At 32.9% G+C, this 14,250-nt stretch overlaps 1 protein-coding gene across 11 annotated transcripts in view; it reads right to left on the bottom strand.

Moving 5' to 3' along the window:
• Positions 1-14,250, bottom strand: part of Lrrc28 (leucine rich repeat containing 28) — a 127,047-nt gene that overhangs the window by 89,065 nt on the left and 23,732 nt on the right. For all 11 annotated transcript variants that reach the window (XM_047540367.1, XM_047540376.1, XM_047540377.1 and 8 more), the window contains 2 exons: positions 8,830-8,867; positions 8,110-8,247 (listed from right to left, as the gene is read on the bottom strand). In XM_047540367.1, the coding sequence (XP_047396323.1) occupies positions 8,110-8,247; positions 8,830-8,867 (176 nt within the window). The remainder of the gene's footprint in view (positions 1-8,109; positions 8,248-8,829; positions 8,868-14,250) is intronic.

Raw genomic sequence — 14,250 nt, 5'->3', positions numbered from 1 at the left:
ACTTTAGACAAAAATTCTTAATGAGTATATAGAATATTATTTATAATTTATATTATTTATAATTTATAAATTATTTTAAAGCATTGATTTATAGAACTGATTTGATCTACTATATTGAGTCTCAAAATAAAAAAGACTAAAACATCACCTTTACTTAAAATTAATAGTATCCTATAGTCTATATTTAATATCTCACTAAACATAAATATTTGGTTCTTAGCTAAATAACTTTGAGACTTAATCTGTATAAAATACATATTCAATTGCACTACTGGATCCCATCACTTAAAGTGAAAAATTCATGGAAACTTATTTCTGAACCAAAGCAGCCCCTCTATGGGTATAAAAACTACAGGAAAACACCTGTACAAGGCAAGGCCAAGGACCTATCTTTCACTATCTCTACACACAGCATTGTCTCATGTTCTTAAACATGCAGTATTCAGGGCTGGGGCTGGGGCTCATTGGTAGAGTGCTTGCCTAGCGAGTATGAGGCATTGGGTTCTATTCTCAGCACCACATATAAATAAATGAATAAAATAAAGGTCCATCAATATCTAAAAAAAAAATTTACAAAAAAACAACCCACGCAGTATTCAGCCACTTACTGATACCAGGTAAGAGAAGAATAGTACCGCAAAAATCACAATTTTGGTTCAGGATATATACAATGTGTATAACTATAAGCACTTTTAAAAAATATTTTTCAATGTACATCTGCTCTACTTTAAACATTCCTTTAAGAGCAAGCAAAAAGAAAATTACGAGAATATTTATTTGATTACTTGGTTGAATATTTTAATAATTAAAATTTTAAGTTTACTTTATGTATAAGAAATTCATGTTTTCCTAAAAAGTATGCATTTACATTTTAAAAGAAGATAATAATGAAGGAAAGAAAAATTCTAAGATCTATTGGTTCAGACATCAACATATTTCAACTATTTTTCTAAAAAAACTTTAAAATTATTTCAACATTTCATGATAATAACTATAAAATGATATCTCATTTAAGGAAAACGGACTCACGTGAGAACCTATATCCTACAAACCATGCTGTTTTTCCTTTAAAAAATATTGATTTGTAAATTCATACACAAGGAACGAATGCTAAACTTCTGAAACTGAAAAGAAAAAGTCATCAAAATAGACCTGCCAGACTTAAATCCTCTTTGGGAATATGTCAGGAGCAGGGATGTCAGCAGATTCAGCTAAGAAGCAGAAGAGACATAGAACCAACAAATGATATTTGTTATAAGCATATAAGGATGTTTATTTTGGAATCCTTCTTCACTGCCAGTTTTGATTTCATATTGTCTCACTACCTACAAACAAAAATACCAGTGAAAACTAAAAATCTTTTAAAAAATCAAGATATCTCCTTAAAATGTTACCTCTTTTAAAAAAAACAGGATTAATAAAAATGACTAAGCAAAGAACCGCAATGCCAACTGTGTGTGGGGGACTTGAAAACAAGTGATATCAAACTACATTTCTATAGTTAATTCTCATTACATCAACCTTGGCAAATCATAAAGTTTTTCATTCACTAATACAATCAGAAACCCTAAAACTGCGTACAGAGCAGACAATCAGATTTAAATAAAAATCTTTAGCAAGGTTAAAGCATAATTTATAGATGAAGTAAGGCAAAAATAACGTTCAAACAACAGATGAAAAAAATGTTTTACATATTGAACACATTACTTTTTAAGAAATATTTATTTTGGCACTTAACCTAGATTCTTCCAGTTACTTTTTCTTCACAATTACATAGTATGACCTGAGACTGTAATTTTCTCATCATGCCACAAAACAATATACTGAAATCGAGGCAGAAAACCCAACTGAAGCTAGAAAATAACCACAAAAATATAATCTTCGTTTATGTATCTAAAACTTGTTTTTATCCCCAAAGCTTGGTTAATAAGTATAAAATATCAAATCACTATTAATGTAAGAAATGTGTTTAATACTTGAAGGTTCTTTAGTAAATATGAATTACAAATTCAAGTTTGTGAAAATAGCAAAAGTTATAGCAGAAATTACTCCATGCCACCTCTAAAATACTGCAAGCTGATTTAGATACAAAAATAACTAAATCTCCAAAGTCTCATGAATATGCTGTGTCTACAAAAATACATTTGATAAGTTCTCAAAATTTTACTCCAAAAGATTAAGAACATTTCTATATATATATCAGTTTTTTTAAAAATCCCTGCTTCCTGGTACTTATCATAAAAAAAAAAAAATTGTCATGAACCCAGTATAGGTTTCCATCATGACAACCAAAACACTTTAGTCGATTTATTTAAATGAAGGATTTTAATTGAAGAAACAGTTTATCAAATCTTTGAGAGAGAGAATGTTGGAAACAGAGTGTATGACAGACCAGGAAATGGATGCATTTCAGAAACAATGAAAAATATCCAGATCTCAATCATTTGCTCCTGCATACCACTTACACATCAGCTCAGACCCTCACCTCAAACACGACTTCTCCTTAAACCATCTTCACTGACCTCAGTACTGTCATCACTGTCCACACCCAGCCTGTACTACACTATGGGGCAATAAATTATTTGCACACAGACAAGGAAGAGAAATATTGTATGGGAGGTGAATTTGGATATGATGTTAGCTGTTAGGTTTTTTTCCACAAACAAAAGGTTCACGGTACCTTAAACAGGAGCTTGATTGATGGTAAAGACTTTCCAAATCTCAGGGACCATTTTTTTTTTCTTGGCTTTTTTTTTTTCCCTCCCAAATATTGTCACAATGAACCTTTGTTTTTCAGGCATTTGGCAAGTTTCCCACCACTTTCCTTTACACCTTTCCTAAAAAGGATTATTTTTTGTATTACCTCTGAGCTCTAAGAACACATGGTCCAGAAAACAGAACTTTTTTTTTTCCAGACAAATTTTAATGGCCATTTTTATCCTGAGGTTTTTGCTAAATTGTTAAAGCTTACAAAAGTGTGCAAATAAAATTTAAAGGCAATAGCTCCATTTATAAGCAGATTTTACAATATGTAATAGTGTCTGAAAATATTTTTTGGAGAAATCAATGTGCTTTATTTTATCTAGTATATCAAAATAATTTTAAGTAAACAGTGAAATAAAATATCTGTATGTTATTAATATATATTTAATTAAACTATGAATTTACTTTATTAATAGACTACTATACATACTACAAACTTTAGGTCTATAAAATTCATCGAAAGAACAGGTTCTGAATATGAGCTTAGAACTCTGGCAGACAATTTATTCCTTTACTCAGTGGACATCTAGCAACCTAATCAATATTTCCCTCTCCTGTCTAGTTCTTCTTAGTAAGTTGTAAAATATAAGTTTCTCAGAAGCCCATTCTCCTTCATGATGCCCACTTTCTCTTGTACACAGCATGGTATACTTTGAGCCAACACACATTTCTTGTTAAAAAGATCAAACAGTAGGTCTTCCAGGTCATACAGATAATCCTGCAAAATACACATTCTATTTACATATATTAATAGCCACACGTACATAGTCTGGTGGCACCAGAAGGGATCTCTGCCAGGAATGCATTTTCAGATGCTTTTTTAGTGAGAGAAATACTACCACCAGCACTAATGTACAATAAGCAAAAAGCCCAGACTCCCAGAAGGATAAATCACCCCAAAAAAGTCAATGAGTGAAGGAGGATAATATCAGAAGAAAAGCCTCGATTATCTGGGGACAGAGGCAAAATAAGACAGTGTTCTGAGTATTCAAAAAGTGAGCTGCTTTTGAGATGTCCACTGAGGATGCAGGTGCAGTGGAAGAGTAAAAGAAGGCAGAGCTGACCCAGTGTGCCTGGGTCACCTAGCATCATGAGAAACTGTAAGGCAGGGTGGAACGCAAATAGCCAGGCCTGTAACTATGGGATGGGATCTGCACCCCTGAAGAATCACTGTAGTATGCAACCCAGTGACAATACAGTTCCTACAAACAGGGTAGCAAGTAACAGAGAAGCCCAGAGAGACCAGACCCTGGTTTTTACTATAGCCTCCAAGGAAAAAGACTGACCTCCTTCCTCCCCACCTTCACAATAGACTAGTAAGCAAAGAGATTTTAGAACAAGTTAGGAGGCAATGGGACAGACCAAAATACTAAATTTCATCCCAATAAAGCAATTGAGGATCGACAAAATAAATAAATAAAATTTAAGAATAATAATGACTTGATCAGACTTGAAGCCTAAGTTTAAGAACAATTCATGCTGATTGTATATAGGACATATCTCTGTGTTTGTGTGTACTTTTAGCCATTTAAGTACAACACGTCCATGTTTTTAATTTGGACTAAAAATTCTTCCTTTTTTGGTATGCAAAACAACTTTTCAAGGATAAAAGCATTTCAAAAAGAAACAGGCTGATTTATACGCCAGATGCAAGCAATATCTTTTCTAGCTCCTGGTTACTCTTTGTTTGTTACTATAACCTTCTCCCATGGGAATTCACAGAGAGTTGATGGCAAATCACAAAATGTATCAGAATTCTCCTAACAAGGATAAGCTGGTTTTTCTATCTCCTCTTACATACAGCAGCCTTTGTGGTCTTTACAGGAACAAATAAAGTGTGTGGCAAGAATCCCTGTACTGACAGAAACTCTTCCCCAATAGTCCTACATTTGTAGGTGCACAGCAGTTCTCTTAATAATATCTCATACAATTTTATCTCATCAAGTTAGAAAAGGCCTTTGGGAGAATATTAGTTTAAATTTGTTTTATAAAAATGCTAGTTTGGGACTGGGGAGATACTTTAGCTGGTAGAGTGCTTGCCTCGCAAGCACAAAGCCCTGAGTTCGATCCTCAGTACCGCAAAAAAAAAAAAAAAAAAAAAAAAAAAGCTAGTGTTGATACTGCGAACAGGGAATGGCAATATATAAATGTCTAAGTGGTACACACTTAAGAATATATATGTACATATGTGAATGCAGATAAGCAATCTTCTATATGACTTGTTCTGATCCTTATAAATGATTTATCATGATTCTTATTGATTTATCAGATGAGAAATCAAAGAACATCTAATGGACATACAAGGTAACTGATACCAGACTTGCCTCCCACCAAAGTGCAATAAAACTAGTCAAAAAACCTCCGAGGCAACTGTTTTCAAGCAATGGACTAGCAACACAGAACTACAAGTTTTGAAGTAAAGGAACACAAAAGGTGAGCCCTTTCTTGCTGAAGGGCACATTCTAGACCACAGCACAGGGAAGTGGAACCCAAACAGAACTGCAGGAAAGTGGAACCAAAACAGAACTTACAGTCTCACAAAGCAAAAGCCAGAGTGTTCGTCTTCACATTCCTACATCCGGTCTTTACTAAGGACAAAGCCTGTGGATCTCAAGAACAGAATCTGGGACTGGAATATCAGAATTCAGGGAAGCCTTCTCTCCCCTCTCCCTGCTTTGTCTTTCCTTCTCTGTCTCCCATTCCACATGGCTACTACCAGTACTTCACAACATTATACAGTACTGTGCTGTATCCCAGAGAGAAAGACAAATTGATTTAAATATTTTCCTGCCTTCTCTGTACTCTTTCCTTCTCTCACACCAGTCTTTTCAAAATTCCCAGGAAAATAACTGGTTTCGCTTAGGTTAGGTGTCTAAACCTAGACCAGTCAAATGTGGTGAGAAAACAATGGGATGTGGTAGAAAATGGTAGTACCTGTCAATCTAATAGAACAGGGAAAAGAAATTCCCAGAAAAATGGGTCCTGGCAAACAACCCATAGACAACAACCACCTAAATCTAAAATCTGTTTCAAAACTGATGAAAACATTGAACCTCCTCACAGCAATACAGATATATAAAAACCAACTGTGATATACAATTTCAAGGAGTTTATGAAAGCCCTGTAATTCATTCTTACATCCTGATGTTAAAACTTTCTATATTCACCTAAATTTTTCAAATGTTTCAAATATTTTTCAATTTTTAAGTAGTGGATATGGAATAGTATTTCAAGGCTTTCCAACCACAACACATAACCATGATAAAATGGTAAGTCTTTTGAGGGAATGTGACATGAAGGAAGTCTACATAATAGCATGGACTATGTAGAAGGGGATCTAATCAGATATCAGCATAATAATCCCTCACATTTCTTTTCTACAGTTAGAAAACATTTCCATAGTATGTCTTCAGACACTAACATTTGGGGATGTACACCTATCCCCTAACTCATTCAAATCACAATAGTTATAAAGACCTTAAAATGAGTTGTGTATGTGAATTGAATAAGTAGTAAGGCCTTGTCCACTGCTACTCATGGTGGAAGAAAAACACAATCAAGCTCAATCAAAAGTTCCTATTCAAAACAACAGAAAAAGATAGAAAAATAAGATTAAAAAAATGACTCAACTCTCTTGTATAACAAGTGAAATAAAATTTAAAAATATATGAAAATATTCAAGAAACACACACTGTTCACTTGTTATTAGGAGGTTATTAGGGGGCAGTTGGTGATATCAGAAGTACATCCTTAACTTCTGAGAACATATAATGGAAGGAAATGACCACATTCTACCACAAAATGATCTTATATTACAATGAAAAGACAGAATAATGGAAGACGCAGAACAAAATTGTATATTTGTATGTTTTCTAAATGTATATAAAAGGGGTTTACAGATACCATATTATATCTATGCATTTTGATTCCTCATCTCTTATATGAAAATATTATATGAAAATACCTCATCTATGAAAATATTATCTTTGGTGATAAACTTTCAATACAATCTTCAAAACAGAATCTAATTTTCTGAATATCTGAATATATAAACTTAATGAAAGCTAGAGTGATGAAATACCACCAAGCCTTTATATGTATTATATTAATATACCATAAAGATCATATGTCTATATTAAATTGAAATTTTTTGTTTTAACTATAGATGGAAACATTAAGGCACTGGTTATATGAGGCTTAAAAACTTTTTTAAAGAAAGTCCACTGCTTTACTAATATCATTTTTGTAAACACTACTGGACCTATATATATAAAGGCTAATGTAGAAAGTTAAAACTTAATCAGTTACTGTGCTCATTTAGAAACGACCCTACTGGAAAAAACTTTGGAAGAATTTTTTTTTTTAAATCACAAAGAAATATCACAGACTTCTATATTCATGGATTTAACCTTAAGTTCTTACTATTCTCATATTACCCTCCAGTTCTATGACACATAGTAATCTGTAATTTTGTTTGGGTCATATATTTCACTGTATACACTAAAAGACTAGTTGGTGTTTCTGAAGTTACTAAATAAAAATAATCCCTGCCAATGTGACACTTGTATCTTTTTCAGTTCATCCTCGAATATATGTTAATTTTCATGTAATACCTGAAGCAGGAGTTGTTTTATTCTTAAATCATACTTCATCTTTCTTTGTTTTCAGAAGGGAAATGATATATGACAGAATTTGAAAATGTGCACCTTCACAGAGAAAGGTCCCTGGAATGCCCTTCCCCCAAAAGTCAAGAGGTTTAATGTGACTTTCAAGTGAATGCAGGATTTTAGAACTATCTGCCAATAGGCATATCAGAATCTAATCAGGTGCTCGGCAGGCAGAACTGACAATTCTAAGACTCAAATTTAAGTTGTCCTAATAGATTCTAGTATGATTCCTTATTAAATCAAAATTGATAATACATCACTACCTCACTAGAGAAAAAGGCAAAATGAAACAAAAAACCACTGTATTTGCCTTTTGTATACTAAAATGATTATGCCAAAGTTCATCTAAATTCTCTTATGTGAAATTCAGAACTGAAGTAGCTCTTTGTACAAATAGTTTGCTAAGGCAAAGATTAGAAGAGGCAGTGTTTGTAATGTGCAATTGTAAAGCTGTAGCCCTATCTTGTTAAATGCTACCTTCTCATACCTGTATCAAGAGTAAGAGTCCAAATCATATTTCACCCACATACCTTGGTTTCATCTTCAAACAAATGGACAATCAAATACTTACAAATACATTTATATCCATAGCCCACTGCCTAGACATACAGAGAAAAACATGAATAAAAATAGATTTATAAAAGACAAGAAACTATTGTATACTATAGACTATTATTACCTGGAGGTAGGAATTGCAGTTGGTTATTTGCTAATCGAAGATGACGTAAAGCTCTCAGCCGACCAATTTCTGGGCAAACAATTTCTAAGGCATTGTCACTAAGATCCAGATACTGGAGTTTTACAAGGGACCCAATAGCTTCAAATGGAAGAGAAGGGGAAAAGCAAAGTGAGTTTGACTCAAGTGTTACAGCAAATCTTTAATGAAAGTGTTCCAACCTAAAATATTTTAATGCTTAATACTAGTCCCATCTCAGTTGTTCACAAAACAGTAAAAACATTGATCTTTAACTTTTATGTAAGTGATAAATATTTCTGCCTAGAGATAAAATATAAGTTTAAAAAGAAAGCAAATGAAAACATTAAAACACTGTAAAAATCTGCTTAAATAAATGATTCAAGAATACACAAAAGTAATATAACCAAAATTCTTAAATAAATTTTTTATGTTTAGAATTCATTTTATTTTTAACTTATTAGCAACTTATCTAATAATGATTTGCTTATGCATTTTAACTATTTTAGATTTAATTTACTTAATCATAATTCTTAACTGGACTTATTAGGGGAAAAGTTTTTAAAGCTAATATATTAAAAGTGCTCTATAATTAAAATTCCCTAACACACCAAACATGATAAGTTAAAAGAGATACTTTGCTCTACTTATAAAGCAAAGCTTTAACTATGTTGTCTTCTAACTAAAAATTTTAGGTGTGCTTACCTTCTGGAACCACAACTATGTTATTTGAATGAAGGTACCTGGGGGGAAAAGGAGGAAAAAAGAAAGAAAAACAGTTGTTATCATTCAGTACTTTTGCCAGGTAAAAACAGTTAATAAAACACTCATTCAGAAATTTGTCAAATGTAAATGAACCAAAACTTACTTTCTCACCCTACTCTAATGTATCACCTCAAAATACATGGTTATCACAGCCAATCTATTATACTTTGAGAGTAATGTTATGCTAGAATTACATATTAAATGCATGTACTGATTTGTTATTTTAAAATGAAAGCATGCATAATAAATTATTTTCAACTTCATAAAACAAATTATTAGTTTCTCCAGTTCATCTTAAGTTATTCAGATTTTCAGAAATATATTATGAAAGGGAGACACAACTCTTAGTTTCTAAAGGATAACATCGTAAGATAATCAAAGATATTTCTAGCTGGCATGCTTACTGAGAAACAAGAATAGATGTAGATTAATCATCATTTAAAGTATCTGTAGGTGTACTCAATTGTCAAGGTTCAGAATTTATTACACAAAAGGAATTTCATAAACATGAAATTAAATTCTCTTAAAAAAATAAAATTGCCGAGACTGACAAGTTCAGGCAAGTCTAGGTAATTAACACTTTTCCCACTGAAATATCTTTAGCACACTCTAGTGGAGACTCCATGAAACCAACAGTAACCAGTTACTGAGAGCAAAACAGTGACTGCTGGAAATTAAGTACTAATCATTTAAGAAAATTAAGTTACAACATTGATTTTGAGATTGAAAACTAGATTTTAGTGAACTTCATGTTCAACCCTATCATTTTATTTATTGTACTTTAAAAATAAATCCTCATAAAGTATGATAAATTAGAATTTAAAATTTTCTGCTACATCTAAAAAACCTAAAAATTAAATGCTAAAAATGTCAATGAACACAGAATGAGAAAAATAAGAAATAGTCTTCTGAATATTATTCTATGCTGGATTAAATCAATAGTAGACAGTATGTAAGATGCTTGCCTAGCAAGTATCAAGCCCTGGGTTTGAGCTCTAGCACTGACACTTAAAAAAAAAAAAGAGAAATCTTTAAATGTCTAATTTAAAATATGCACTAAAGAAACCAGTATTATTACCGACAATATGAAAGTACACTTTAATACACCAAATATTTATACAATATAACAAAGAGGCTGTATAAATGCATAAAAGTGTTCCCAATTCTGACATAAATCACCAGGGGTCTCTATGATATTGGTGCTCAAGAACATCCTGTACTAAGTGAAACTATCTCAATTCCTCAGGTAATTCTTTTAATCTTTTAGTTGTTGATGGACCTTTATTTTATTCATTTTTATTAAGATGTGGTGCTGAGAATCAAACCCAGTGCCTCACACATGCTATGCAAGCGCTCCTCCACTGAGCCACAACCCCAGCCCAACCTCAGGTAATTCTCATGTACAACCACTTGAGAATCATCACTGGCAGAGTGGAACAGAGTGAAGGTTCTAGAGCAAGGCTGCCTGCACCTTCATAACATGGGACCATGGGGAAATTACTCACTCCCTAATCTCCTAATCTACAAGAGCATTAAAAACAGCACCAACAATATAACAATGCTGTAGGGATAATACAAGCTATTAAAAGTAAAGTTCTTAGAACAGTGGCATACAGGAAGAGTTCCTTGAATGGTACTGTTATAGTTATCATGAGTCATCTGTAACCACACACTCAAGATTTTCAATTTCAAGTTATTTCTTTTGACTTAATTTTGGTATAATTTCAGAGTAGTTGAAATATTGATGTTTCAGTGTAACCAATTTCAGAGTTCTTCTACTCAAATAATCCATTGCTACTGGCATGCCACTCTGAGATATAGCCATTTTGAAAAACGGCTTGGCAGTATTTAAAATAAAGTTAAAGATGTTTATTTTATACGTCAATGTCAGTTTCTCAATTTTGGCAACTGTACCATGGAATTGTAAGATGCTGACAATGAGAGAAACTGTATAAAGGGTATACCAGAATGCTCTGCACCATCTTTCTAATTTTTCTATAAATATAAAATTATTCTAAAATTAAAAAGTTATTAATTTTTTTAATTCAAGAAAAAGAACTTCAACTGTTCCATGATGGAGCAACAGGGACAAGACTGCTATAAACACAAGAAAATTAGATAGAATAAATGAAACAATTATTTTCAGATACTGACAAGAGGCAACTAAGACTTCCTATGAGGAAGGAATCAAGTGAGGTAAGACATATTATCTCCAAGCTTTCCTCCTGGAGGCAAATTCTGGACTACGGGACAGGAAGAGAATCCCTTGTAAAAGAAGTCTTGCTGAGTTACAGAAACACATATCAGAGTACAAGCAGCTGGAAGTAGGTGGCACTTGAGAAGAATCTACCAAAAGAAAAAAAAAAAAAAAAAGATAAAGAAAAAATACCTCCAAAATATTAAATAAGGGATCCTTAACTCTTAGCTGATTTCTAAAATGCACATGAATAAAAGAAACTCCGGGCAAAAAAGCAACTGAAAAGTTATCAGCTGAAAGTCCACAAAGCTTACGTAGGGCGTAGACATTCAAGTTCTGAGCAGATTTGCCAAATCTTGTTAATCTCCTGGGGCATTCAGAAGGGATCCTAGAAAGCTCAAGCCTTTGTAACAGGGCTAAATTATCCCTAGATTAAAGGTTACTCTAGACCTATTCTGAGAAAGCACAAAACAAGCCATTACTGAAAGGATCAAACAAAACTACCAATAACAGCATGCCAGAAAAAAGCAAAACAAAAAATACAAAATCTATACATCCAATAATGTAAAATTTATAAAACCCATTACCCAATCCAAAAGTATTAGATGTGATAAGACTTGGGAAAACATGATCCAAAAATAGAGGGAAAATAGTCAATACAAATAAACCCAGTATGACAAATGATGAAATTAGAAACAAAGACATTAAAATAGCTACAATAACTATATTCGGGTATTTAAATGAAAACATGACATAGTAAGAACTGTAAGATATAAAGAATAAATAAATATAACTTCTAGAGATCAAAAATAAGGTAAAAACATCACTGGGTAGGATTAACAGATCAGACTGAAAAGAAAATGTGACTGACTCTGAAGCCAGAAAAAATTTAATTTGTTCCAGCATACAGAAGAAAACAGACAAAAATTTAAAAAAACAAAAACACAAAAAACCTCACAATCTTGCCGGCACAGTGGTACACAGCTTGGGAGCCTGAGGCAGAAGAATCATGAGTTCCAAGTCAGTCTTAGCAAAAGTGAGGCACTAAGTAACTCAGTGAGACCCTGTTTCTGAATAAAATACAAAATAGGGTTGGGGATGTGGCTCAGTGGTCGAGTGCCCCTGAGTTCAATCCCCAATAAACAAAAATATAAAAAATAAATAAATAAATAAACCCCTCACAATCTTAGTGAGAATGGGATCTGTTAAAAAGTCTAATAAATATATAATAGTCCCATAAATGGAGCACAAAAATGGGTATAGATAAACATCTAGGCTGGGATTGTGGTTCAGTAGTAGTAGAGTACTTACCTAGTGTGGGGTTCAATTCTCAGCACCATATATAAATAAGTGAATAAAATAAAGGCCCATCAATGACTAAAAAAAGTTTAAAAAAATAAATATCCAAAGAAGTAATGTCAAAAATTGTCCAAATTTGATGAAAAATATGAAGATACAAACTCAAAAACCACAATGAACTTAAAAGATAAGGAAAACAAAAATCACAATACATCAAAATTAAATGCCTGGAAAACTAGTGTAAAACAATAAAAACTCCTCAAAGTAGCCCAAGGGGAGTAAAAAAGACACATTAAACACAAAGGAACAAATACAAGAACAGTAGATATCTCCAGAAATTTTGCAAGACAAAGGATAAACAACATCATGAAGTGCTAAAAGAAAAAACAAAACAGCAACCTGGGAACTAAGAATTCTAATCCTAGAAGACACATCACTGAAAAAATACAGAAGATGAATGTACAACAAAAGAACCGTAAGAATTTTACAGGAAAAGAGAAAAATATTTAAGACTTAGAGACAGATAAAAAAAATTCTTACACTGACATCAAAAGCATGATACACATAAGCAAAAATTGATAAACTGGACTTCATCAAAATGTAAAATATTTAACAAAAAGAACAGAAAGAAGATGGAAAGACAAGCTACATATTGAAAGAAAATATTTGTAAGCAAAATACAAAAAAAAAGTCCTCATTTTTAGACTATATAGAGAACTTTTCAAATCAAGAATAAAAAATAAAATTAAAACAACAGATGCAGATGCTTCACCAAATATACCAAGGCCAAATAAATATATGAAAAGATGTCAATATCATTGGTCATTAGAGAACTACAAATGAAAACCACAATAAATAAACCACACAGCTATCAAAATGATTAAAATGAAAAATAACAATACCAAAAGATAGTGAGATATGCAGAAACTAGGATGATCTTACATTGCTAGGGGAAATGTAAAATGGCACAGCTAAGCAGGAAAATTATTAGGCAGTTCTTATAAAACTAAAAACTGAGAAAAAGTGGTATAGTAAAAACCTCCAAAAATTCTCTTTTCCATGAAATTAATGAGAATACTGGCAAAACTTTTCAGAAGTTATGTATACAGGGCTGTGGAAATGAACCCAAGGCCTGCAGTAATATATAGAGCATTTATGTAAGGAAAAATATGAGAGATGTCTAAGAATAGTGGGCCATGAGCTTTGTAGTGTTTTCACTACTCTCACTCTCTAGCTCTGCAGAAACCTGGAAAACCAAGAGTCCACAACCAAATTGAATAGCAGTGCCCTGGGCCAGAACCAGACTGGAGCCCTTTCAAAGCCTCATTACCTAGGAACTGTCATTATTCAACTTGTCTTAGGGTTCCCCAGAAGATCCTACTTGTAAAGCTGTCTATTTATCTTACAAGGAGCTAGTCTTGCACAAACATCCTATCTCCAGTGCTGTGAACTGAAATAAATGACAAGCAATTGTTTAACTTTACAGATGCCTTAGGCAGTAAGTACCAGTTGATACAAACAATACAAACCAAAACTCTTAAAATGAAAGCTGTCCACAGGAAGCCTGGCATATTCCTGGGAATCTAGAAGATGGCAGGCATATGTGGGGTTGTACACATGGCCACTGCTGTGCAAATGCTCAGGCAGGACCTGCTGAGGTCTTACTCTTTCACCTTTAATGAGTTGGAAGCTCTGCATAAGCAAGAAGTGAAGGCTAAGGCAGAGTTATCAACTGCTGACAACTGAGAGGTGAACAAATGTCCCAACACTCATTCAGAGTCCCTCAGTAAAGACTAGGGACCAGATTCAGTCAGTTAAGGAGTCTCTGTCTAATGAATAGCTTATGAATAGGTCATAGAATAGGT

Source organism: Sciurus carolinensis, chromosome 2 (genome assembly GCF_902686445.1).
Source record: "Sciurus carolinensis chromosome 2, mSciCar1.2, whole genome shotgun sequence".
Classification (NCBI taxonomy): domain Eukaryota; kingdom Metazoa; phylum Chordata; class Mammalia; order Rodentia; family Sciuridae; genus Sciurus; species Sciurus carolinensis.
This window is presented reverse-complemented; position numbering and strand designations above follow the sequence as displayed.